Raw genomic sequence first — 26,150 nt, 5'->3', positions numbered from 1 at the left:
CGTTGTCTTCTATGGAAGCAACTTAATAAAAAATGATTCATAGGGTTTACTTATTCAGTCTGACACTCGTCACCAAGTGACTGTAATATTATAGATTATATATATTCCCAATATGGGTGTTTCATGCTGTGAAAGTGCATGTCTATTCAGTTTATAATTAAGTCTCACTTTTAATTGGATCAGATTTAAATCGAGATGAAGCACAATCTACCTTAAATCACTTGAAACCTGAGTGTCGAGATCTGATTGTTCAAAGTCACACAGGAAATTCTGTTTTTTAACATTTACAAATTCACAGTTAATTCATTCCTTGCGCTGAATGTGTCAATCTGTCGTTGATCGACGTCTGATGGTAAAGCAGAAGAGTTTTCAGAATCGCATTTCACTCATTGTGACTCCCAGCTGTGAAGAATTTAGAATCTAATTCAAATAGGTAGGTAGGTATTTGAACAGTGATTGAACGATCAATAAATCATCGCCACACAAAATAACAGCTTCCGATATAATAAAAAGAAAGTATCAACAGAAAAAAGAAAAGAGGAGATATGTGCAATGTATGCATCAAAGTGTCACATTGCCAGACAACCAGCTACGTGTCGCCGGTCTATTTATCCTGTTCACATAAATATGCACTTCCTGTCCAGGACAGGATCATCAGTACCCCCCCCCCCCGATTCATTCATTCATTCACTCATGCATCCCTGAGGAGCACCACCGTGTGGTTAAGCAAACTCGCTATTGCTGCTATGATTGGGCAGAGCTACTAATTCACTGAAACTACAATATCACAGCGAAAAGCTGCTGCCTGATCCCCCCCCCCCCCCCCAGAAAAAAGCCACAATGATTAACTGAGCTGTTTGGCACACGGGCAGTGATGATATGTTGGAAGTTAACGCAAATGATTTCTGTGATATTTCAAAAGAAAGTAGAATAAATGAATGAATCAGATATAAATATAATCCCAAATAATCTACTGAATTACACCGACAGAGACAGATAAAGAGAGATTAGGGCGTGGTTCCGTGGGGTCTCTTCTTTGTGCTTTACGTTGCTGCATCCTTCTGAGGGGAAATATCATCTCAGCAGTCAGTGTGTGTGTGTGTGTGTGTGTGTGGACAGCATTTATCCTCTGTTCTGATTGGCTCTTAGCAAGTTTCTCCCAAAATCCTGTGCAGGTCCTCAGCTAAGACCCGCCCTTCTTCACCACGACTTACGTTCCTCACCGTCCTGCAGTCACACACAGAAACGCAGCAGAGATGCATCAAACGTGCCGAACAGGGATTCACTGTGTTAGTTAAAGGAATGGCGTTTTTCTTACCACACTCCTGACAGCTCCTCATTCAACAGCTGGATGACATCACCGCAGTTAAAGATGATGTCATCGGCGCTGGCCATGCTGCTGTCCACCATGACCCTGTACCTGCCAGCCACCTGGAACAGCAGACAGGTGTGTATAAGAGGCCGTACAGTGTGCTATGATGGAGCCCGTCCCATCAGCCCACATTGTACAACTAAATGTGTGTGTGTGTGTGTGTGTGTTAGATTTTTTTGGAGGTGTTAAAATGTTGTCAAATACGGTTTCTTGTTTTTAACTTTCGGGGCTGATCAAGGCGTGGTCGGTGATGAAAGGCGACTCCCATCAATCGGCTGAGGACATAACTGCAGCCTCCCAATCTGAGCCCCCTGTTGTGCTCTGCCGCGACGGTGATGAAATGTTACCAGAGCAGCGGGCGAGTCCTCCTCATCTGAGTCGGATATGTTGGAGAGGTCTGTTGCGGCACCCCAGTCCTCCAGACCGTCGCAGATCGCCACGGAGTGGGCAGAGACCGGCCAGGCTGCTGGCAACAAGGCACAGAAAGCGGCTGAAACGCTCTGATACGTGATGATCTATGTGAATACGCCGTAAACAATGACACATCAAAGGGCTTCAGTCTCCTCCTGTTGTTTAGCGTTCGTTTTTATCTGTTATTATTTTTTGTCTTTTATGTTATATACTCTATCGTTTTGTGTGGCTTGTGCTTGGCTCATTGTTTGTTTTACATTTCCACAAACTGCAAGTTAAATTCATACTGCGGAAGAATTCAAAGATTGAAGTCGAGATTGAAAATTGTCAAACAAAGATAAAACCGAAGCAAAAAAGGTGAACAAATGAATAAAAACACAGATCCGTGAAGTGAATACAGTATCTGTGGATGGCGGTAACTTACTGCGCTGAGGCGAGCAAACAACAGGCTCCGAGTGGGCGGGGCTAGTGTGTGTGGACTCCTCCCCTCTCAGCCCGTGGGAGTGGCTCGTTGCCATGGAGCTGTGAGGAACAGGGAGACACGCTGAGCAGCCTCCCACCGTTGCTCCGCCCCACGGCGCACACATGTCTGATGCACTGAACCGCATCGCCAAGGGAACAAGACACGACCACAACAGACAAAACAAACAACAACAACAACAACAACAACGATGTCACCACACGAGTTCATCTACATCAAGCATTCCTTTAAGTTCTCGATCAGAGGTCGCTGCCAAATGTGGAATCATTTTACCACAACTAGTGACAAGCATTTGCAAAAAATAAACGGCGACATGTTTACGCCGCTTTAGGAAGCAGAGGAGTTCCGTTTGTCCCAACAGTCCCACATGGAAAAAGAACGTTCAATCTAAATACTGAAGGTTTGAGCTTTGGGTTTTGCTTTGCTTTGTTTTTATCAACATATGCTTTGTCGGCTAAATGCAGTAAACATATTTAATGCTGAAATCATTCAGGATTTATCCTCCATCTGCCAATGAGGATCATCAACAGCAGATGATCTCCAACCAGGATTATTAAATGCCAGGAAGTAAAACAGTCACAGAGTAAAACCGCAAGAGATCAAAAGAAAGAATACGTTTTTTTTCCTGACAGTCGCACTTTAAATCTGTGGAAACCGCATTTGTTAAACGACTGTTTAATTTGTCAGAGGCGGATGAGCAGCTGGACACGACTGTGATTGTCTCGTCTGCAGGTAGATGGACGTTGGATGGACGTTGCGTTAACCAAGAAGGTCTCACTGAGATAAAAGGCCTCCCCCTTTCACTGCCATGGCTGAACCTGGTCATTGGTCAGATTTATAACATGCCGTCATGCGATCAGTAAAAAAATAAACAGCTTTAAACGAAGAAACATGCAATTCACTAACCCTATTTGAACATTTGCTTGACCCCGGGATCAATAATTCTCTTTCAACCACGTGATCAGAAAGAAGTTGCACACTGAGGAAGAGCGAGCTACACGCTGAATGTAATGCTCGCTCTCTCCCTCTCTCCCCTTCAGCAGCAGGGGCGGAGCTAATGCTGCTGCTGGATTTGACGTAGCCATGGATACAAGTTCTCAAGGGCAACAGCAAATATAGCATGTGAAGACATCAAATGAGCATAACTACTATTTTAAGTGATTGGTAATCATTTTAAGTCGGTGTCTGATAAGAGACTGGGTGAAAGGTCATCATCATCATCACACACCGATGCGGCGGACACAGGGAGGTCATGCAGAGACCGTTACCTGTCAGAGAGGGCGCTGTCTGAAAGAGGAAGAGACGGATCCTCAACTGAGAAAAGAAGAAGAGACAGACGACACACAAACAGCCGTGAACTCCAGCACACAGCAAACTGGAATCTGCACCACACACACACAGCGACAGACGGAGAGCTCCGCCCTCTTTTTCACGCTAAGCGAATCAGACCGGAGCGAACCCTGGAGCAGTGAGAACATTAACGGCAGGAACCTTGGCTCGGCTTCAGCCGCTCGGTGAGGATTTTGCGAATCTCCATCAGCCAAGCAACTTTGACCTCCAGTGTGGGAGCCTGGACGGGACGCACAGAGGACAGACGGGAGCGGACCGTAAGAGACGCGTGTGAGAGAACGACGGCAAGCAAAGAGCAAACCGAACGCAGACAATACCTGAACGATGTACACGACCTCTCTGCTGCTGTACCAGAGTTCAAACTTCCTCGTGTCGCCTTTTACGTTTTCCGTGACTCCAACGGCACTCATCTACAGAAAGAGAGGCAGCCGTCAGATTTCATTCTGCTGTCTCTACCCCCTCAGTTCCATTATGGATCCCTACCGAGGACTAATAAGTCGAATCTTTAAGTCATTAAAGGTCAAAGGGTACAGACGATAAGTCTCAATAAGGCATGTTGTTACTCGGAGGCAGGACTTGAAGCTGTAGAACGGCGTCCGGTCGCTGCTGTCCTCGTCCCTGCGCTTGCAGAAGAGCAGGGCGTGGTCGTAGAGGAAGAGGTGCCTCTGCATGGGCTTGAACCTCGCCAGCTCCTTCATCCGCACCGCCGCCCTCTTATGGCTGATCCAGACGCTGAAGCCTCCCTGGATCACCACCCGGCCCAGCTGGCTGAGGTCGCCCTGGGACACAGACGTGGGGACGCAGGTCATCTCGGCTCGGAGCGCACAAAAAACGATTTAACATCCTTCATCCAGAAGCTGGAGTTGGGCTATTCAGGACTTTATCTGAAGCACGCTTTTTCTATTTTGTGATTTCTATAAACCAGTTCGACAAATCACGTCAAGAAAAAATAGCGTTGAACTTAATTGAATTGGTGTGTGTGTGAGAAGTGCGATGAACTGGCGGCTTGTCCAGGGAGTGCCCCGCCTCTCGCCGCTGGGATAGGCTCCAGCATGACCAAGAAAAGGATGAATGAATATTCTAGCACGTGTTCCATTTTAGGTTTGTCCTTTAAGTAAAACCTTTTTTTTTTTTTTTACATAAAACATAAAACTGAATTTTAATGTTAGCTGACTATAAAAAAACAACAACAAACTATAAAAGCACTCTGAGAGCACAGACCTCCGCCAAGCAGCTCATTCCCCTCCTAATTGGATTTACACCGTCCACATGGTGATCTGGATCATCACAAAAAAAGTTTCTAAATTGTTCTTGGTATCTTTATACACCAACCATGAGAAGTCAAAGTGAATCAGAGTATTCTTAACAGATCTTTTAATCCGTAAATCCGGTTTTTAATGTAAAACATTCATATTTCTTTCTAATGTCATTCTGGGTCCGATCCAGATGAAATTCGGTGGCGAGTCAGAGGCCCCCACCCTGCATGACTGTGTTAAATTCTGTAAACATCAGTCAATAATCAACCGAGATACTGAGGAACACATTTTTTAAATCCATTGACTGCGATGTTACCGAAAATGATCCGTAATCCAGGCTCTCTCTTCTGGATCATCACCAAACTGTAATAGTCTGTTCCGGGTAACATTCCCAGCAAGATCGAGATCTGTCCAGAACATTTTTGAGTTGTTTTGCTTATTGCCCGGACGGACAAACAAAGGCCGGTGATAACATGACCTCGCCGGAGGTAAACGTCAATATGCAAATGAGGGGGGGGGGGGGGGGGGAGGATTATCTTCTCCAGAGCGGGGCAGACGAAGAGACGACCATTTCCTATGAGCCCATAACAACCTGGCCTCCAGTATAAACGCTGGCCGCCCTGCTGGTACCTGATATCCAGTGATGGCCGTCTGATGCATGGAGTCGTTGACAGACTTCAGCAGCTCCAGCATGGAGCCCAGAGCCTCTCGGAGCTCACAGCGGTAGCGCTGCTCCGTGCAGTGCTTTAACAGCTCCTGAGCAAGAACACACACACACACACACACACATTAGAACGTGTGTAGCAAGTAGCTAACAACTGATTTAGCTCTGGCTCTGACGAGCAGAACCTTGAGCAGCAGCTGGTACTTGGTGAGGCGTTGGACCGGCTTGAGAAGGTAAGAATCCAGACCCAGCTTGTGCTCCAGCTTTTTCTGCCGCTCCTGGAGAGAAGAGGAGAGATCAAACCGCACCGATGCAGACGCCCGTCCGTGTGGTGGACGTCAGAGAGGACGAGTACCTGGAAGAAGGGACAGTCGGAGCACGCTCTCCAGAGCAGCTCAGAACGGGGCTTGTTTTGGCAGTAACGCTCATACACCTGGAACTTCTCTTTCTGCTCACACACACACACACACACACACACATTTAGTTGTACAATGTCATATCATTTAAATTCTCATTTTTCTCCTCGTGTTTCCTCACTCGTTGCAGGAAGCAAGCCCCCACCCCCTCTGGTGTCTCCAGGCAACGCTGCAGATCTTGGAGGAAGATCCTGAATGGAAAGTCCAAGAGGAAAATTACAGGAAGTTGGAAGGTGGATTGGAGAGCAAAAAAAGTGTGTGTGTGTGTGTGTGTGGGTGTGGGTGTGTGTGTGCGTGTGTCTTGCCTGCTATGGAACTGGTAAATCTCTGGCATGTTACCAAACAGAACGTCCTTCTGGCTACGTAGAGCCGAAGGAAGAAGGTCAGATACAGACGGGTCTTCCATCTCTGCCCTGTAACCCTGAGGAGGGGAGAGGAGAGGAGAGGAGAGGATTCAAATAAAAACAAAGATCAATTAAAACAGTAACTCCTTGGAAGGGTGAATAAAGCCTGTGCCATAAAATAAAAAAATCACCTCAGATCGACTCACCAGAAGGACGGAGAGCAGCTCGTCCACATAGATCCTCTCTGTAGCGATCAGTTCCTTTATTATATGCCTGGAATGACAGAGAGGCAAGCAGTAAATATGTAAAGAGAAGAGGTCACGGGGTCACGGGTCAAGCCTGGTGGAGGACGGCTCACCGTGTGACCTGCTCTGGATTGTCCTCCGCCTCCGAGTCAGCGTCCGGGGTGGGGCCGTACAAGCAGCTGCGGTTGCCTTGGAAATCATGCATGACCTCAATCTGAGCAAACACGCATGAGACACGCACGTCAGCTGGAGCTTTGTGCACACGCGGGAGTAGGTCCTGTCCATATGTAATGATCTGATACTCTATCGATCCTGTCGGATGATTCTAAAATCAGTGGCAGTATTCCTGCTATTTAATCCGAAATGAGTGCGGCTTCCTCCCGTTACTCAATTCAGCCATTTGTGTTTCACACAGCTGTTTATATACAATGATTAAAAGGTTTTCACAGAAATGCTCAGTTCATTTGGAGGCAGTCCCGTCCACAGACGGATCAGTAAAACGTCGCACCTTGGGCTGACTGTTGTTCCTCCTCGCTGCTCTCTTGCCAGGAAGGAGGTCAAAGGAGAACTTGGAGTTCAGGACGTTAAAATCTACGCCTGCAGAGAGAGAACCGCACCAAATCACATCAAATATTGAACAGGATCAATGAAAAAAAAATCATTTGATTTTGATTTTTAATGCAATAAGAAAATATTAAAAAAAAGACGATCAATGTGAATAGGTGGGCAGAGTGGGTCGTACCATGTTTCGGGGAGAAGAGGGGTGACTTGCAGCGCTGGGAGGTCTGCTCGGGTTCGGGTCTGGGGGCCACAAGCTGAACTGGTCTGATCTGTATGTCTGCCAACTTCCTCAGACACTGCTCTCTGTTTCTGATCATGGACTGCACTGCGTTCAGCTTCTCCGTCACCGCTGAGGCTCGTGACTAGCGGGAAAGAAGACAGATTCTCATTTGAGGTATTTTGTGCGTCATTTTGTGTGTTTTTCCCGCTAGTTTGTTGTTGTTTGTTTGTTTGTTTGTTTTACCTGCAGCTGCGGTGTGAGCGTGGCTTCAAACTCCAGGCTGAGGGTGTCCTGGCTGCTCTTTGGCGCCCTCTCCTGGTGAGAGCTGAGACACTGCAGCGCCTCCTGCGCTCCCTCTTTCGTTTGGAACCGATCCACCATTTGACTGGCCAGAAGATAGGCGCCTTCATCACACCACCGAAGGGCCTATGAGCAACATACAAACACGAGAAAAACTTTATTTGGAGGACGTTTATTAATTGTCTTTTTAAAATTTCTACCCCTTTTTAAGACACTTAATTGTACATTTGTTTTTCATGTTTTTTTCCCTCCAATAACTTTTGCACGTTTTTGTGTGTCAGAATTTGTACCGCCTCGAGGCGGAGCAGCAGGTCTCGAGCCCGAGTGAGCGACGCACGCTTGGCCCGCGTGGCGGCGGTGATGATGTCACAGCGATGTCGCAGCTCGTTGCAGCGCTGGACGATGAGCGCCAGGGCGTAGTGGTGGTTGGCAGCCAGCTGGTGTCCGTGCAGGATCACCAGCTGAGCGCGCGCCATCTCCTCCTGATGCACAGAAACGCAGACGTTACCTGGCGTCGCAGATTAAACGCCCCGGCACGCGAGGTCCCGGCGTGCACGCCGCGTTACCTGAGCGCGGGCGTCCAGCATCTCCAGGTCCCTCAGCAGCTGTTCAGTCTGAACCCCCGTGGCTCCCACGGAGGCGATGTCCCTCTCCTGGTCGGCGGTCCTCTTCAGCGTGTCGTCCATCTACCCACCGACAGAGAGATCATCGTCACAGCTGCGTAGCTGAAGACCCCCCCCCCCCCCCGTGCACAGAGCAGGTCTCGCACCTGCTTGAAACTCCGTTCATAGTGCAGCAGCTGGAGGTACTGCTGCAGCTTCAGGTGGTGTTTCTCAAAGAAGCCGTCAAACGCTTCTTCCATGTCTCTGAGCTGGGCCAGGAGCCTTGAGAGACACACAGGAGGACAGCGTGTTGACAAAGAGTGAGACGCTGGCGCCAAACTCAAGAGCCCGTCCACCGTCTCGCATTCGAAATGAGTCCAGTTCATTTCCCTACAGAACGAACGGCGCACCTCTGAACGGTGTCCATGTCCTCTCTCGCGTCCCTCTCCTCTTCCACGTCTCTCTCAGAGGCCTTGAACGTCTCCAGATTGGACAGCAGCAGGCGTCCCTCCTTCAGCACATTCCGGACTTCATCCTGCAGCACAGAAGACCATGTCGGTGCAGGGAAACCACCACGACGAAAGCTGTGCCAGGACGGCGATACCTTCATCTGCTGGTATCGGCGCGTGTGTGCGTGCAGCAGGAAGTCGACGGCGTCCGCGTCCTCTGGGAGTTCCGTCTCAGACAGCTCTGACCCGAAGCTCTGCAGCACCTGGGCAACGTCCTTCACCGTCACCGCAAACGTCTCAATGGCCTTCAGGGACACACGGACAGGAAGACAAACTCATCAGAGACACGCCCCGGTTCTTTGTGGAAGACACAAGCGTGTCTCTGCAGATGTGCGGGACAAACCGTGCGGAGGACAAGCCAGTCGCTTTGGCAACGCTCCACGTTTGCCCTGAAGTCTGACGCCAGGTGATTTTCGTCGATGTAGCGCAGCAGGTCGCCGACCGAGCGCAGCATCACCACCTACACAAACACGGAGCCACAAGCCTGACCAATGAGAAGAAAGGAGGAGGGGCCATTTGACTGCTTTAGTTTGGACCCCTCCTTACCGGCATCTTCAACAGGAAGTCGTCCTGGCTGAAGCGGAAGCCCAGGTCAGTGCTGGACGACGGACTCGGAGCGTTGCTTAGCAAACCGGAGGGGCGGAGCAGCAACACCAGGTGGAGGTTTCCTGGGAATGAAGTCTGACAGAAGGACACAATGCATTATGGGTATCTCCACCTCCACGTGAGGCTCGAGATACATTTCCCCCCCCAGTGTCTGGACTCCATGCTCTTTGATCAGAATCTCCGTCACTGAAATAGTTGCTTCACTTGCGTCTCCTGATCAAGTAATCAATCAGTCGATCAACTAAAGCCATGCAGATCACTGAGAAAGCAATTCAGCCCCGACTGGAGATTTAGGCCGGCTGATATTTGTGATTTGTCCTCACGTCCACCGGATGAGACTAACGGAGGACGGAAAGACATCGCGCAGCCAGACGAACAACTAAACACTGGATCATCAGGTACGACTCTCGGCTCCTCCTCCTCCTGCTCCTCTTGCTCCTCCTCCTCCTCCTCCTCCTGCTCCTCCTGCTCCTCCTCCTCCTCCTCCTCCTCCTCCTCCACAGTCGGCTGACTGGTGTTACGGTCCTTTAGACGCTTGTTTCCACTCTGCATCTGATCTTCTCTCTGACTGCTGGATTAGGGTTAAATCCCAAATCTTTAACTATTCTGTTTATTAATTTGTCTCTTTGCTGCTTTTTTCTCTCTCCTTGTCTCTCCTTGACTCAAACAGCCTCAACTTGTGCCGTGGACATGGTTCCCTCACAGCAAAAAGGTGCTGGTTCAAATCCCGACCCGTGGCCCCCTGCAGCGTCTCTCTCTCTGTGTCAGGCCTGTGATGTTTATTCCCCTTTCCTTGCCGTGCTGGGATATAAATTGGGAACATCACGTGACCTGGTTAACCTGGACTCCCCCATGACGCATCCTTCTGTCGGAGGACACACCTTGAGACCCTGAACGCAGCAGCGCTCCGAGATCTGTTCAACGAAACTGCAGAAGTTGAAGCTTCTCCAGACTGCAGTGCCAAACCCGACCTGTCCCTCTCTGTGTACCCGCATGCTGCAGACCAGACAAACACGCACGCGCACTGACCTCAGCCGCGCTTGTGCGCACGCCCCGCACACACACATCGTCATGTGTCTGTCCTGACCGGGACAACGCGCTGCAAACATTGAACTGATCTTAATCTGACGAGAAACCGAACATCGTCTGAAATGTCCCACGCAGTCTGGCGGGACGGCGCGTCCCCGACATGCGTGTCGCAGTCCCGCGCTGTCCCGCGGAGCGCTCGGTCTCTGCTTGTGTCTTTGCTGCAGGATCCTCCCCCCCCCCCCCCACACCCCCACGGTGAACTCACCGCGGCCCGGCGCAGGCGGGGGAACCCCCGCAGTGGGTTGGAGTCCGCCATGGCCGCTGCCTCCTCCCTGGACGACACGCTGGACTGGGGAGAGAGAGCAGCCGCAGCGACGCGCCGCAACCTGCACTGCAGCGTGCGGGACGAGCGGCGCGTCGGGGAGGTGCGCGCCTCAGCAGACGCGCCTCTGGACCAGGATGACGGGGCGCGTTTCTCTTTCACCCACCTGAGTCTGACGTCAAAGCCCGGATGAGCTGTCGCTCTCCGTGCACAAAATACACATCTATTTGAATTATTTGTGAAAATTAACACGGAACAAATTCGAGTAGTAAAGCCTGCGTGGAGTTTATAATGAATGTTTATTTTTATATTTTACTTTTTTTTTGTAATGTTTATTTAGTTTTAAAAAAATCTTGCGTTCTTGATCGACAGAGAAGCGCTCACGTGAAACAATTACACAAAGTAAAGGGCGAGATAGAACACGTGGTCATGCCCGCTTTACCCACTAGGTGGCGCCAAAGAACCACCTAGTGGGTAAAGAGTCGCCATTGGTTGTTGAACCCAAACCGCGCAAGTGTTATTAAATAATAAAATAATAATAATAATACCGCAGCTGAAGATGATGATTATTACTATTATTGAATATAAAATATGAATACAAATACTTTGAGCCATGTTCTCGGTGTACAAATGAACAGCTTTGCTTTAATTCTGAAGTTTCCTATCACGCCTACCATTCTCCTCGTCCTATAGCGAGGAGAACAAGATGAGGAAGGAGATGAGGAGATCCACTGACATAAAATAAATAAATAAAGTACTTCGCTATCCTGCTCTCAGCTCTCTGCTCCGTGTTGAGGCTACAATAACGCATGCGAGTGTTGGCCGTTGGGTCGTGTGCAGCAGGAAGATCCTCCTCAGAGGGAATCAGGCTGTCAGGTTGGATTTGGGTTGGCCCCATCAAGGTGCAGCCAGCCGGAGAGGGCACGCGTTTCTGAGAAGCTGATTGCACGGCAGACGACGCAGCGATAAATTTAGAGGCAATTTGACCTCTTCTAATAAAAACCTGAGCTTACTCTAGGCGGTGTTTTCATTTGAACCCACTCCTGCAGATTAGATTAGCTAAAGCGCAGACTGCGAATGAAAGAAAGTTTTACGCAATCCATGGAGATGTTGTTTGTCTTCTTCGCTAAATAATCCCTCAAATCTTTAAATTCCCATCGCACCAAATAACACAGATAAATCCGATAAGGCTTAATGTCACCTGCACAGCCTCGATATTGTGGATTGAGTGAGCTAATAATACCTGGGCTACGTTGGCCACAGTAACCCTTGCCTTGTGGGGCGTCCTGGTGGCCCGGAGGTCACTGCCGGGTAGAGTCCAATTTGGATCCTTGGTATCTTTAGATTTTATCCTGGTGTATGTATGAAGGAAAAGGTCCAAACCTCTGGGAATGATGGTGGAAATGAGGTGTGTGCAGATCCAAATACAACTCAAGTACTGAAGAGCACAATACTGAGATACTTAACTTTACTTCTGTGCTTTCTAGTCTTTTAAAGACAAACTGGGCAGGTTTGTTCGAGTACTTTTATTTCAGAACCTTCGTTGATAGTTATTCTGCGGAATCGGATTAATTTAGCAAAATGCAGTCAAATTCTGCAAAATGATGTGAACGTGAATGAACTGATCTTTGGGTTGAAAGTCCAGTTAGGCAGCAGTATGGTGTAGAAAGCTGATATACATATTTATTTATATCACGTTCTTTATGTTCATTCCTTTCAGGACTTTACAAGAGAAGTCAGACACGATGGAATATTATCAATATCTCCATTATAATATTTTACAAATAATATGTTGGTTTACATTATTTGATTCTTAATTCCATTTTCTTGCAACTAGAAACTGGATGGATGGATCCATATTTCATCATTTCTTTTTCTTCGTTTGTTCCCTCTTGAGATGAATATAATAGTTTTCTGAATGCTAGAATAAAGAAAATATTATTTAGATGTTTGTTCTCAAGTGTAATATCGAGTATTATGAATTTTTTTCTTTGCAAAGCAGAAAGAGTCATGAAGGCTACAACAACATCTCTAAATGCTATTCCCTTGCCTTGCTCGCCTGGTTTACGTACAGCAGGTGTCGAGGAAACCGATCCGGTCACTACTACCATAATAGAGGCATGTGGTGCATCTGTGATTTAACTGCCTGGTATTATTAAACCCTTGTAGACCCCCCCCCCAAAAAAATAAAAAAATAAACAAAGCTACCTGTTGGTTGCCTGTCTGGATTACGGAGCAGGCAGTGACAATAATAGTGAACCAGCTGAGCCTGAATGATGCCCAGAACGGGGCTGCGACTATAAAAGGGGAGCTCAGCCGTTGCAGGAAGCTGCCTGCAGTTACCCAGACGACAGAGAAAAGGTAAGACGTCTTCCTGTCACGGAGGAATGGACGGATGAATGGATGGATGAATGGGTGGAGGATTTGATTCAGGATATTCAGGATATTGCTTTTCGGACGTGATGCACTAATTAGAGGAAAGAATATGTGCTCACACTTTAAATGCTTTCATGTTCTTGTGCTGTAAAAATCTGTCTTTCGGGTCCGTGTTAACAACAATGTGGGACCCCCTGAACGTCGTTCCGAGCTACAAGCATTAAGCTGTCAGTAAATGATGAACGGATCAGTTCTGTTTTCCTGTGGAAGCAGAGAAATGTCTGGATAAAATGTCACACCACTTTAACGTTTGATCAACGTTTCTGCATCCGAAAATCAACTTTTTGAGGAGAATGCATGAAGATAGTATTAAAATATTCTAAATGATAGATTGTTTTGCTCTGGAAATGTCTTTTAAGAGGCCGAGCGGCACTGTTGGGACTCAGTGTCCCAGTAGGTCCAAGAAAACTGCAGCAGATTCCTGAATGGGTTTAATCCATTTAAACAGGATTAACTTTCGATAACTTTACAAACAAAAGCTCGCTGCCGATCCGACAGCCGGTGGACTGTCGGTGTCTTAATCGCAAACATCTGACTTATGACCTCTGACCTAAGGTCGCTTCTTCTGTCATGTCTCCCTACAGAACTCTCCTCGAAGTCCTCGTCTTCCTCCAGAGATGGAAAAGTAAGTGCTGTTGTTGTTGTTGTTTTTCTTTGTGCGCTCTCTTACCTGCTTCAAAGGGAAATAATTCCACTTTTAAAAGTGTCCTTCTCTGGGTGAAGTGCTGTTATCATAAAGAACATTAAAAACCTTCATAAAACATTCATGCTGATTTGACCTCTGACCTCTCTTGAAAAAAAAAAGATAAAACACTGACATTAAACCGTGTAACAGCTTTAACTCTGCTCTTTGACTCAGGTCAACCAAAGTCTTAATCTAAGGCTCTCGCACCTTAGCCGGCCTGTCGGTCTGGGTGCAGCGAGGCCAAGCTGCTCCACTCTGAGCTGTTCTAACTGGATGAAGGGGAATAAGGGATTGCAGTAATCCAGATAGTCTCGCTGCCAGTTTTTATTTACACCCACAGACCTCTTTCTTGGTTTGTCTAGTCCTCCATAGTGAATATGGAAACTATTTCTGCTTGTTCAGGGGAGTGATTCTGTCACGTGATCGGTTGTCTTAAATGAAGAAATAAGGGTTGATAAATGGTTTTAAATGGCCGCATCTTCTTTTTTGCCAGAGTTTTCAAGAAGACCAGTAAAAATGGAGGCGTGAGTCCACATTTGTTCCCTTATTTGGCGTTCTCCAATCACAGACAGCGTCTGAGCGGTTTTGTCTTCCATCTGTCTGATAGCTGACCCTCTACCTGGGGAAGAGAGACTACCTGGACCATGTGTCCGATGTGGAGCGAGTCGGTACGTTCCCTCTCCAGTCGCTGTGTGTTGGTGTGTGTGTGTGTGTGTGTGTGTGTGTGGCCACGCGGTGAGGACGATGATTTTAATAAAGGGCTGCACCTTTTCAGATGGCATTGTGAAGCTGGACACGTCGGATTTTGGAGACCGGAAAGGTAACTTCATAACTATGTAGTACATGATTCTGAGCGTCCAGTCGTGTGAAAGAGCTCAATGCAATAAGGACTCTGCAGTGTTCGTACAGCTGGCGTGCGCCTTCCGTTACGGCAGCGACGACCTGGACGTGATGGGTCTGTGCTTCAGGAAGGACATCTGGATCCACCACGTCCAGATTTACCCCGAGAACCACAAGCCCACCCTGAGCGACATGCACGACATGCTGATGAAGAAGGCTGGAGACGGCTCTTATCCGTTCTCTTTTGAGGTAAGACAACATTTTCAGACGCACGTTTATGCTTGTAGATGAGACCATCGTCTCATCCACAGCCGCTTTTCTGCTTTAAGGGCTACTGGCGTTGCTGGTGCCTATCCCCGCTTGCTATGGTAGAGAGGCGGGGCACACACCCCGGATGTGTCGCCAGCACATCGCTGGGCCACACTGAGAGAGACAACCATTCACACGCACAAATTCACACACTACGGACAATTTAGAGTAATCAATTGTAACCTAATTTGCATGTTTTTGGAGGTGGGAGGAAACGGGAGAACCCGGAGAGAACCCACGCAGACAGGGGGAGAACACGCAGTCTCCTCACAGATAGGATGCGAACCCAGTACCTTCTTGCTGTGAGGCGACAGCGCGAGCCACTCCTTTTAATGTTTACTGTTAAATAAGTAACCGCTGTTAACATTGACCTGGTGTTCATTTGCTCGATGCCCTGAGAGGGTGCCGATTGATTACGTATATATATTATTAACCTGCCGTCCTGAAACCTCAGATCGATTGTAAACATGATTTAGCTGCCTTAACTTATTTCAGTTTAGAGGTTGAATACAAGATTAGAAAAAGGGTTTTAAATTCATGACTAAAGTGGAAATATATTTTTCTTTGGCTCTTCAGATTCCCAACAACCTGCCATGCTCAGTGTGTCTGCAGCCCGGACCGGACGACAAGGGGAAGGTAAACGTCCTTCGTCCTGGGCGCCAGTGATCGCTGCTCCTCTTCACTCTTACAGCTGCATTGTTATATCTTCAGGCTTGCGGCGTCGACTATGAGGTCAAAACCTACCTCGCCAAGGAAAGGAGCGACCCCGACGAGAAGATATCGAAGAAGTAAAACCGCTTGCCTCACTGTTTCAGCTTCGCCCGCCCAAACTCCGTCTGCCTCTTCTTCATTCGTCTCTTCTTCCCTGCCCCTTTTATAACAGGGACACTGCTCGCCTTATCGTTCGTAAAATCCAGTACGCTCCCTCTCAGGTGGGCGCCGGACCCAAGGTCGACCTCTGCAAAAGCTTCATGATGTCCGACAAGCCGGTTCACGTGGAGGCTTCGCTGGAAAAAGATGTACAGTAGAAGGACGTTTTTAAAAGTCTCAGAATGCATTCCCTCACCGTTCCAGATGCTTTTTTTGCGTCTGTCTCCTGAATCCAGATTAAACCGCCATTAACTGCTTTGCTTTCTGGATTTGACCACAGCTCTACTTCCACGGCGAAGCAATTCCAGTTAAAATCAAAATCAGGAATGAGAGCAACAAAACAGTAAAGAAATTTAAATTCAGCGGTGGGTTCCTCTAAAGGCCTTCAAGCACAATACATTTCACTGAAATCAATACAGCTATTTTATTTCACCCTCCTTTTGCCCCCCCCCCCCTCTATTTCCCCCGTCCCAGTGGACCAAACCACCGACATCGTCCTCTACTCAGCAGACAAATACGCCAAGTCTGTTTTTTTGAAGGAGTTTGAGTAGGTGGCTTTTCAGCTGAGAGTCCAGAGCTTTGCCAAATATCAAATATCAAAAGATGATGCAGGTCTTTGTTTGCCTTTCACTTTACCCCAGGGAGACGGTGGAACCCAGCGGAACCTACGAGAACACGCTGTCCATCACGCCTCTGCTGGCTGACAACAAGGAGAAACGTGGGCTGGCCCTGGACGGACACCTGAAGGACGAGGACACCAACTTGGCCTCCACCACTATGTACGTTTTAACAACGTTTAAATGATCAAGATGAATTTCTCTGTAAACTGTAGCGTTTGATGTTCATTTTAAAGGGAGATGAAGTTAGTTTTCTTTGCTCCACAGCCTGCGGCCGGGTTTAGAAAAGGACGTGATGGGCATCCTAGTTTCCTACAAGATTACGATTAACCTCATGGTGGCCGGTGGCGGGTAGGTACCCGCTGCTGTTTACTCGGGCACAAGGAAAATGAATGAATGGGTAACAGCAAGCTATTGTCCTCCTGCAGCCTGCTGGGCAGCCTCACATCTAGGTGAGTGAGGCTCTGTATAATCACGTCCGCTAACGGTGAGAGCCAATCGCCTGAGCCGCTCGTTCTGACTGGCTGTTTCTTTGCAGTGATGTCACAGTGGAAATACCATTGATGCTCATGCACCCCAAACCTGAAGGTATTTTATTACTGTTTTTTTCATAAAAAACACAAGAATTTGGTTCATTTATCCGTAAACTATCTTACATGAACATGTCAAAAATTGTAATGGCTTTTTAAGTTATTTTATTTCCTCATTTTTCTTCACATGTTCCTAACTACAAAACTGAACAGCATAAAGACGACACGTTAACGTAAGTAAATACATATATTTAAATGCCCGTGATATACAGAATAATGTTGAAACCGTTTCAGGTGATGATTGCGTAATGTTGTTCACATGCATGCATGTGTGTGTGTGTGTGTGTGTGTGTGTGTGTGTGTGTGTGTGTGTGTGGAAACATCTGTACCTGTTTACGTCTATCCAGGGGGGGGTGATACCTTGGAGATGGAGAATAAAGCCACAGATAAAATGATAAAATGACAACAAGTGGCACAAGAAGATGTGGCCGGTGTCATGAAACCGAATAACAACTGAGCACCTGAAGAAAATAGAGCCCCTCCCCACTCTCTCTCAGTTATTGTTGAGCTTGTATTTGTTGGTTAAATAATATAATTTAGGTGTTAGGACAGGGGGTTGGGGTTGGGGGTGTCTTTGGATTGCAGGTAGTAGTCAGTATTTACATATACAAAATAACAAAATTATTACGTTGAATGTTTTTTTTTTCTGTTCACTGTGTTAGATTGGTGACGTCATCCAGATGGATTCAGTATAATTGCTATTATTCAATAAAATAATATCAAACTGGAAAGTACATGTGATGTGAAACTGTAGCACAATAAATACCCCACACACCTGAGCCTGTTCCAGCCTACATCACCACTCTAGCTGGGAAGGCGCGGCAAGAAGATGGCTGTAGTACAAACTAGCTAAAAGCTACAACTTCAGAACGTCCTATTGTGTGTTTGGGCGCCAAAAATAGGAGGAACAACATTCGTAGTTGTAAATTAAAGTTTTATAGGATGACAGCGGACACACCATCCCAGAGAAAGCGAAGACTTTTCTGGTTAATTCAATTCAATTCAGTTTTATTTATATAGCGCCAGATCACAACAGAAATTCATCTCAAGGCACTTTACAGGATTAGCAGGGAAAGACCTGCAGGGAAACGCAGAACCCAACTTGACCCACAAGAGCAAGCACTTTGGCAACGGAGGCAAGGAAAAACTTCCCTTCAACAGGCAGAAACCTTGGACAGAACCTAGTCTCATGGTGGACGGCCATCTGTCTGACCGGCTAGGAGGTTGAGAGAGAGAGAGAGAGAGAGAATGGCAGGTCGGAGGAGAGTTAAAAACAAGATGCATAGGGAAGCGATCGCGACACAGAGCAGGACAGCTACAGTGAGTAGCACATGCAAACCTCTTTACTGAAAGTTTTTCTCATTTGAAATTACACCCGTCTTGTGTTTTCCCAGCATTTGAAGAGGTCCCAGACGTTCCAGATGAGGAGCCAGCTGAGAAGGTGCCTGTGCTGTTGCTACATGACCAAGAGGAAGAGGAGACTGAGCCCGAGCACACGGTCAATCAGAAATCATGGCAGGGACATGAGGAATTGAACAGTGAATATTGTAATCTTAGAGCCGACTATGATAGACTCAAAGAAAGAAAACACAAAATTGAAAGAAGAGCAAGCTCACTTCACATCCGCCACGGTTAAAAGCAAAGCTGCTCGTCTGCTCTTTCTGACCGGGCTCACCTCAACAATCTTCAGTTGGATGATGACCAAATACCAAATCTCAGACTGGAGGATCATTGACTGCTGGTACTGATGCAACTTGGACTTGGTCTTAGTCACAGAGATCTTGCCTACAGGTTTAATATTTAGGAAATCAAACTACCGGTATCTAAAATGTTACGGTCTTGGCTTCCTGTTATGGCAGCTGTGCTGAAACCTCTCATTAAATGGCCCAGTAGGGGGCGCTGTCCTCAAAAGTATGCCAAAACTGTTCAGGAGGAATTTCAGAAGATGCAAATGCATCATAGACTGTACAGAGCTCAGACCTGGTCAAGCTATAAACATCACAACACAAAGAAGTACAAAGAACAATACAACTGCCCCTGCAGGTGTAGGAATAACACCTGCAGGGGCAGTTTCCTTTCTGTCCTCCGGTTGGGGAGGCAGAGTATCAGACAAAAGGTAACTCTTGAATCAGGGATAATTTGGAGCCAGGAGATGTAATGTTCGCTGACCGAGGATTCCTAATCGGGGAAGAGCTTTCTGCATATGGTGCCACTTTGCGTATTCCAAGCTTCACTAAAGGGAAGAACCAGTTGCCCCTCGAGTGAGACGCGTTCTTCAGGGAAACGTTCTCACGTCTGCGTTCACATGGAAAGAGCTTCAAAGTGTTGCGCTCCCAGGTCGACCTGCGTGATGCTAAGGTGACTGTTTGTTACTGGTTATCAATATTTGTAAATCTGTGAAAGGGAAAGTGTGTCATCATGAACTACTATTTGAATGGATTTGAGAAATAACATTTTAGTTGGGAATCTCTTGTAGTATTTAAATTGTCTGAACACAAAGAAATTAACAAGTTTGAAAAGGAATAATTTATTTTTAATAGAACACACACCTCTGTTATAATGCAAATGAGTTTCAAAGTGAATTAAAAAATAACACTTCAAATTTTCTTATGCACATACTAATCTATTGTCTTGAAGTTGTAAAGGCCCAGTTCATGGTTTGAACAATAAAGATTAAATCAAAGGACAAGGATTAACCTTAAATATGAAAGAGCTTCAGCCACCATTTGTTTTTATCTTTATTTATCATAAAGGATTGAACCTGAAGAAAACCTTTTCAAAAAGTTACGTTTGATGTTGGATTGTTTTCAGTACCTGGCGTGACGTCACAATGAGTGAGGAATGAGCAGAATAATTAAAGGCTCAGCAGGTGCTGCGGTTTAAATTGGTAAACAGGGTTAAATCCAACCGTGAAAAGGGACGCAGACGACGACGGCATGACGTCATCACGCAAAGACGTGTAAGGGACGGAGGCAACATGGATCTGAATGGAGGTTTGTGGACTTACGCGCGTTTAGATAAGATGGAATTGGCAGTTTTATCGGCGATAGTTGCTGTTGGTTAAGGACTGCTTTTTCACACGTGTCGGCGGTGATTCCAGTGCGTCGTTTAATTTTAATCCGAGTTTGATAATCCGAGTTCCGGTAGCTCACACTGTCACGGCCGGTTCATGTGCTAGCTAGCATACACATTTTTTAGCACAGTGCTCCAGTAAGGCTGGATAAATCAAAAAATCAAAAATCAACACTTTGTTGAAAAACAACTGTTGTACTCATTATCCGATAAGTATTTAACTTTTGTTCAGCGCAGCGTTAGCTAAGTGCTGACACGTCAATCAACAATGCTACCTTGATGAGCTGCAGAAAGTCGCATGCTAACTGTTGCATGTTGCGGTGGTTCATTTTGTATCGGGTTAAACTTTATTGACATTAAACATGTACAAGTACAATGTAACGAAGATGGCAGCTTTAGCATCTAACCGGAAGTGAAATTACTAGACAGAAATATGCAGGTTAAGAGAGATTTACGGTTGGTGTGTGTGTGCGCGGTGGAAATGGAGTTTACGATGAAATGTGTTCAATTTTACCGTAAAACAACTCTCTAATCCGTGTGGGCGGATTATTACTACCTTTGACTGCTCGTTTTGTGTGCCTGAGTGAACCTAAACTAGGGATGCTGCGTCGCAGCAAATGGCATGAAATGCAACTTCATTAGAAAAATGAATACAATAGTGATGAACATATTTAATTTTGCTGTTTTGTTTAGGGGGGGGGTTACTCTTATCTGCTTTTTGTTTGTCGCAAGGACAAGAAGGCCAAAACTTAATTTTCATTTGTTTTGATCCTCCATGTTTGACTTTGATGGCAAAATACTGATGAGTATCCTCAGTGGGATAAAAAGAAAATAACGAGTTCAGCACTTGTTCATTCGTCAGATGCCTTCTGATTTTAGAACCGTACGAAAGTTGCCAAAATCAAAATTTCTGTAACTTTGACATCTGAAAAAGATATGGTTTCTATTTACATATGAGCAAAGGAAAATCTGACTTGCGAATATGTCTTGATGGATTGTTTGTAGCGTTCTGGAAGAACTGTGTAGGGTGGGGGTAATTTTTGTCTATATATATATATATATATATATATAATGTGTATGTTTTTTTGTGGAACTAATATTACACTCCGACTTCAGATGACGAAGACTTTGAGTGGGAGCCTCCAACAGAGGCGGAGATGAAGGTGATCCAAGCCCGCAGGGAGCGACAAGACAAAATTAGCAAGCTAATGGGCGACTACTTGCTAAAAGGATACAAGATGCTGGGAGAGTGCTGTGATGTGTGCGGGGTAAGTGTGTGTGTGTGCGTGTGTGTGTGTGTGCGTGTGTGTGTGTGTGCGTGTGTGTGTGTGTGTCTGCTTTTAATCATGTAACGAGTTTCCTTTGTGTGTCTAGACGATTCTTCTCCAGGACAAACAGCAGAAGAACTACTGCGTCTCGTGTCAGGAGTTGGACTCTGATGTTGACAAAGACAATCCAGGTACCCACACACACACACACACACACACTCCTGTCACTCACATTTAGCGTGCGCGTGTATTAAACTCACCTTTATGCTTAGTTATTGTTTATTGTTTTCCATCTTCATGGTCTTCAGAATCAGTGTATTGCCATTGTCAGTGAGTGTTCACTGACTGGGAATGTTTCTCGGTGAAGTCGTGCTACATGTAACAGTAATGACAAAATACAAAAACCATACAAGTACGGACACATCAGCAGCAGCAGGAGTGGATACACAGATGTGTACTAACAGCAGTAAACCAGCTTAATCACGCAGTGCAAATGGAACAGTGCAAGTGCTTCTCTCTCCGATCGCGTGAGCTGCTGGTCGACGTTATTCCTGCTTGTTCCTAAGCCCTTTCCTGTTTTTGCTCCGCCCCTCTCAGCTCTGAATGCTCAGGCCGCTCTGTCCCAGGTCAGAGAGCGACAGCTGGCAACCCAGTTCCCCACGCCGTCCCAAAGCCCTGAACTTAACGGCGGCCCCAGCAGCAGTCAGACGAGTGTGTCGGTTCCCAGACCGGAGCACTGCGAGGGGGCTGCAGCCGGAGGACGAGCGGCTGTGCCCCCACCTGTAGCCCCCTCTCCTTTGACTCCTGCCGCTGCCGCCGCCGCCGCCGCCGCCGTGGCTCCGGCACCTGCCCGCCCTCCAGTCAGCCCACAGCGTGCTGCCCGCCAAAATATGCTGCTGGAAGCGGAGGACGCGCTTCTCACTAAACTCCGCTGGGCCACCGCCCAGCTCCAGAGCTCCGCCTCCCTGGAGACGAGCATCCAGCTCTGCAGCCTCATCACCAGCTGTGCCAGCTCGATCCGCAGCCTCAGAGAGCTCGGCCAGTAAGCGGCACGCAAAGGGTTAAGCCCGCGGATCCGCAGGAAGACTGTCGCTGTTTGCCTCCGCCCACGAATCCCGACTCTGGCTCGCTGGTTCGCGGCGACTCTGCGATGGGGAAACCTTCCAGAGAGTTGATTTCAAATAGGAAGAACGTGGATTAGGATTAAACTGTCAGGGATTGCTGCACATTTGACCTGGAAAGTAACGCTTTTTTTTTTTTTTTTTTTCCATAATATCCAAGTACAAATGTTCGAACAGTTGACTGTTTTGTCAATTTATAGATTGTGGTAATGGAACATTTATCGGTGCACGTTAATAATCGTCGATTTAAAAGCTTCAGGCCAATGAGAACAGACTATTGCACCGTATTCCACGGTAGAAGACGTCGTACGTGTTCGCGTCGTCGATTGCCTTCGACTAGCCCAAACGGAAACATCTGTTTGCTGATTTATTTGCTCTTTATTATCCAGTACGTGGTGTTGGTTTGAAAGTCACTAAAGGAAAACATTTGACCCAGTGCACAAACACCTGCAGCACGGTGTGAAAAATGTGAGGCGCACTTCCTGTTTGTACCTTGTGAATTTAAATGAATAAATCTGTTATATTCAGACCCTCGGCACGTTTTTCTGTTGACTGCTCAGTCCCGGTTCTGAGAACTGCTTTGATGCAAAGACGGCAGTGTCATTGTTTCCTGCCAGATCAAAGGGTTTGATTGGAAATGCATTGGGTACGTGATGATGATGATGATGGTGGTGCGATTCTGCGAGGCATGTGAGACAGGGTGACGTTCAGGACTCGAGCCCATGATCCTTTCGCTCGGAACATCTCGACCAAATTGTGCTGTACTGCTCATGGGCTCGTGGGAAGAGGGGCTCTGCAGTTTGTGTCTTTCCACAGGAGGCCGCCAAATGTAAAAAGCAATTGTGAAGGTTTTTGTTTTTCAAAGCCTGTATTTAAACAGATACCACTTTGACCAATAAACAGCACTATTGCCTTTCAGGTTAAAATGTGTCCCGTGAATTCCTTAAGATGCAAGTTGATGTCTAAAGGCGCTTGCATATGTTCTTGTGTGCTCTTTGTTTAATCCCAGTCTTATTCGGGTGTGGATAGCGTGTGTGTGTGTGTGTAATTTTCATGACATTTTGATTTGCATAGAATTTAGATGGTAGAGGTTTTGTCTTATCTCTAAGCTTGAGCTATTTAAGATTGTTTGTTTGGCATAAAACCCGTTTAGCACTCGATTCACTAGCAAAATAGATTAAATGTGTGTTAATTTATTTATAATTGTAGGCCGTGTAGCCTCAGATGCACCATAACCTCTCACAAATAAAATACACAATTTTTAAGTTCCCTTGCATGCCCTTCCGGACAGATTATTAATGTGTGGAAGAGAGAATAATAGTTTCCACAATTATGGATGTGTGTGGGTTGTCACGGTGACCCGTTTGATTCAGTCTCCTTGTCCCCACAAACAGACCAACGCCGTGTTGCATCCGGTTGTCCTGCTGCTGCGGGGTGTCCGTCGGTGAACTCCCACTGAGGAGGGGAAATAAAACAAAGTCAGGATGCCTGACTTGAACAATCCCTGCTTCAGATGCAGGCTGCAGAGGGAACCTTTGAGGAGCAAGGCTTTTGGACAGTGGAAGCCGGGCGGGGGGGGGGGTCTGCTTTACACAGTTATCTGTTGGAGAACTAATCACTATTCCTCAAAGCGCTCGTTGTCGCCGTTCTATATATTTGAGAGCTTTAAATGGCTATTTTTGCCAAACTGCAGAATATCTGAATTATCAAAGTAAACCTTTGATTTAATTTGTTTTTATAATAATAGATTATTTTGTGTGTCTCCCTCTGAGCCAAGTATGCTAGACGGGCCCCTTCTGGAGGCCGTCCAGGACTACAAGAACTCCTCCTCCTCCTCCTCCTCCTCTTCCTCTGAGAGGAGACAGGTGTTCTGCCTGCCCCCCACCCGGCAGCGACCCCAGAGATGAGTGTTTCAAGCACGCCCTTCGTATTTCCTGCCTGCTTCACGTCTCTGACGCTGCTTTGTGATCTGATCTGTGCATGTTTCGTTCAGCCAGGATTAGCAAGTTCTCTTCCACGTTCTTGTTCCAATTTTACCAACCAATGAAAACTATATTTGACCTTTGAGTTGAAGTTGTTGGAAGTGGCAAAGTGTGTTTAGTGCACTTCAGTATATGTGGTGCAAATTCAAGAAGCATGAAGTCGGTCTAATTCATGGAGGATTGGACTTTTCTGTTCTTCTACCTGTTTCCTCCACATGCGCTAAACACACACACACACACACACACACGTGCCAGTTCACAGAAGTGCAAATGATTAAATAAATCTTGGGTTCAATCACCTTTCAACAAACATCTACTTTTCAATCTAAATTTTAAGATAAAAACTATCCCAACAGAATGCAGTACTTCTGTGTATTTCCACTGAAGGTACTGCTGCGTATGATGTCCAACAGGGGACACACTCCCCTCAGCCAAGAGCTCCTCTCTCCTGCAGTGCTCCTCCTCCTCCTCTCGGGTCATTGAGAGGAGCAGACTGGGAAATCCCAGTTGCTGTGAAGAAATCAGAAACAAGGGGGGGGGGGGGGGGGTAATTTGTTTTTATAGTTTATTTTTTAATCAATGTGCACTGCATGTTGTGGCTGTTGCTGCAACCTGTCTCTCTGTCTGTCTCTGTCTCTCTCTTTGTCTCTCTGTCTCTGTCTCTCTATTTCTGTTTCTGTCTCTGTCTCTGTCTCTGTCTCTGTCTCTCTCTTTGTCTCTCTGTCTCTGTCTCTGTCTCTGTCTCTCTATTTCTGTTTCTGTCTCTGTCTATGTCTCTGTCTCTGTCTCTCTGTTTCTGTCTCTCTCTATGTCTCTGTCTGTCTCTGTCTCTCTGTCTCTCTCTTTGTCTCTCTGTCTCTGTCTCTGTCTCTGTCTCTCTCTTTCTCTCTCTCTCTCTCTGTCTCTGTCTCTCTGTTTCTGTCCCTGTTTCTGTCTCTCTGTCTCTGTCTCTGTCTGTCTCTCTGTCTCTGTCTCTTTTCCACCATTCTGCTTTTGCTTCCCTTCTCTTTACTTCTTGCTGTCCATCTCTTCTCTGTTTCTGTTCCTTTATGTAAAGAACAATATGATACCGCCGTCTCGGCAAGAATTATGTCATTGAACCAATGCAAGGGTTAAAAAATAATAATAAAGTAGCACTCAATCGTTGTCTAGCTTGTATAGAGCACCTTAGAAAACACTTCCTCATTTTTAATGATCATAATTGCCAGTTCATTTATTTATTTATGGAATGGAGGATGGGGGGGGGGGGGGGGGTGATGGGGGTCAGAGAATACAGAATTTGATTAAGATGAAGAAGAAGAAAAAGATCCATGATCTTTAGAATTTAAGGGTAAAATATGATGAAAGGAAGCATATTTAAAACAGAAAGTTGTAAAAGCAGTAAGGACTGCATGTTAAAATATGGGACCCACAGCCGGGGCCTAATATTAGACTCTCTGAGTCACAAGAGAGTCGCCCCCCCCTGCTGCATGCCAGCTGCCTCTGTCCATCCATCCACCCCCTCCCTAAAAATACACTCCTGCAGTAAGTTTGGAAAATCCCCGCTTCGACCAGTTGTCCCTCTGCACGGAAACTTTCTGGGGGGGGAGGAGGCCTCGATGACGTGACTGGGAGTCAGGAAATGACTGGCGTTATGAATAAGCAGTGACTTTCCTGTATTTCGTGTTGTATC

At 46.6% G+C, this 26,150-nt stretch overlaps 3 protein-coding genes across 3 annotated transcripts; 2 read left to right on the top strand and 1 right to left on the bottom strand.

Annotated features, from left to right (window-relative positions):
• Positions 1–1,017: 1,017 nt before the first annotated feature.
• LOC137899960 (proto-oncogene DBL) lies at positions 1,018–10,682 on the bottom strand. Its single transcript, XM_068743995.1, has 26 exons — positions 10,632–10,682; positions 9,278–9,412; positions 9,075–9,191; positions 8,827–8,976; positions 8,633–8,757; positions 8,390–8,504; positions 8,187–8,306; positions 7,911–8,102; positions 7,564–7,746; positions 7,282–7,462; positions 7,048–7,136; positions 6,653–6,753; positions 6,501–6,567; positions 6,256–6,371; positions 6,072–6,141; positions 5,890–5,982; positions 5,720–5,812; positions 5,501–5,626; positions 4,178–4,393; positions 3,932–4,024; positions 3,756–3,834; positions 3,533–3,578; positions 2,208–2,380; positions 1,720–1,835; positions 1,319–1,431; positions 1,018–1,227 (listed from the first exon to the last, which is right to left on the bottom strand). The coding sequence occupies exons 1-26, from the start codon at positions 10,680–10,682 to the stop codon at positions 1,146–1,148; spliced, it is 3,042 nt and encodes a 1,013-aa protein (XP_068600096.1). The 3' UTR covers positions 1,018–1,145.
• On the top strand, positions 10,681–18,783 carry arr3a (arrestin 3a, retinal (X-arrestin)). The gene is made up of 17 exons (XM_068744272.1): positions 10,681–10,791; positions 13,709–13,749; positions 14,303–14,333; positions 14,417–14,477; positions 14,585–14,629; positions 14,708–14,898; positions 15,535–15,594; positions 15,670–15,746; positions 15,842–15,977; positions 16,109–16,193; positions 16,303–16,375; positions 16,470–16,607; positions 16,713–16,796; positions 16,874–16,897; positions 16,984–17,033; positions 18,430–18,550; positions 18,726–18,783. Exons 1-17 carry the CDS (start codon positions 10,681–10,683, stop codon positions 18,781–18,783), a joined length of 1,386 nt encoding a protein of 461 aa, XP_068600373.1.
• Positions 18,784–20,008: 1,225 nt separating this feature from the next.
• znrd2 (zinc ribbon domain containing 2) lies at positions 20,009–23,394 on the top strand. The gene is made up of 4 exons (XM_068744818.1): positions 20,009–20,028; positions 21,224–21,375; positions 21,482–21,566; positions 21,973–23,394. The coding sequence occupies exons 1-4, from the start codon at positions 20,013–20,015 to the stop codon at positions 22,419–22,421; spliced, it is 702 nt and encodes a 233-aa protein (XP_068600919.1). The 5' UTR covers positions 20,009–20,012; the 3' UTR covers positions 22,422–23,394.
• The last annotated feature ends 2,756 nt before the right edge of the window (positions 23,395–26,150 follow it).

Source organism: Brachionichthys hirsutus, chromosome 10, assembly GCF_040956055.1.
Source record: "Brachionichthys hirsutus isolate HB-005 chromosome 10, CSIRO-AGI_Bhir_v1, whole genome shotgun sequence".
Taxonomy (NCBI): domain Eukaryota; kingdom Metazoa; phylum Chordata; class Actinopteri; order Lophiiformes; family Brachionichthyidae; genus Brachionichthys; species Brachionichthys hirsutus.
This window is presented reverse-complemented; position numbering and strand designations above follow the sequence as displayed.

Excerpts from the sequence above, each read along its gene's own strand:
- arr3a (XM_068744272.1), top strand. The coding sequence starts at position 10,681 with ATGGCCGCTGCCTCCTCCCTGGACGACACGCTGGACTGGGGAGAGAGA. Across the intron at positions 13,750-14,302 it reads CTTCCTCCAGAGATGGAAAA|AGTTTTCAAGAAGACCAGTA; the intron begins GTAAGTGCTGTT and ends CTTTTTTGCCAG. Across the intron at positions 18,551-18,725 it reads ACGGTCAATCAGAAATCATG|TTGGATGATGACCAAATACC; the intron begins GCAGGGACATGA and ends AACAATCTTCAG.
- LOC137899960 (XM_068743995.1), bottom strand. The coding sequence starts at position 10,682 with ATGGCGGACTCCAACCCACTGCGGGGGTTCCCCCGCCTGCGCCGGGCC. Across the intron at positions 6,754-7,047 it reads GGAACAACAGTCAGCCCAAG|ATTGAGGTCATGCATGATTT; the intron begins GTGCGACGTTTT and ends GTGTTTGCTCAG. Across the intron at positions 1,228-1,318 it reads GAGGAGCTGTCAGGAGTGTG|GACGGTGAGGAACGTAAGTC; the intron begins GTAAGAAAAACG and ends GTGTGACTGCAG.
- znrd2 (XM_068744818.1), top strand. Across the intron at positions 21,376-21,481 it reads AGTGCTGTGATGTGTGCGGG|ACGATTCTTCTCCAGGACAA; the intron begins GTAAGTGTGTGT and ends TTGTGTGTCTAG. Across the intron at positions 21,567-21,972 it reads TGTTGACAAAGACAATCCAG|CTCTGAATGCTCAGGCCGCT; the intron begins GTACCCACACAC and ends CGCCCCTCTCAG.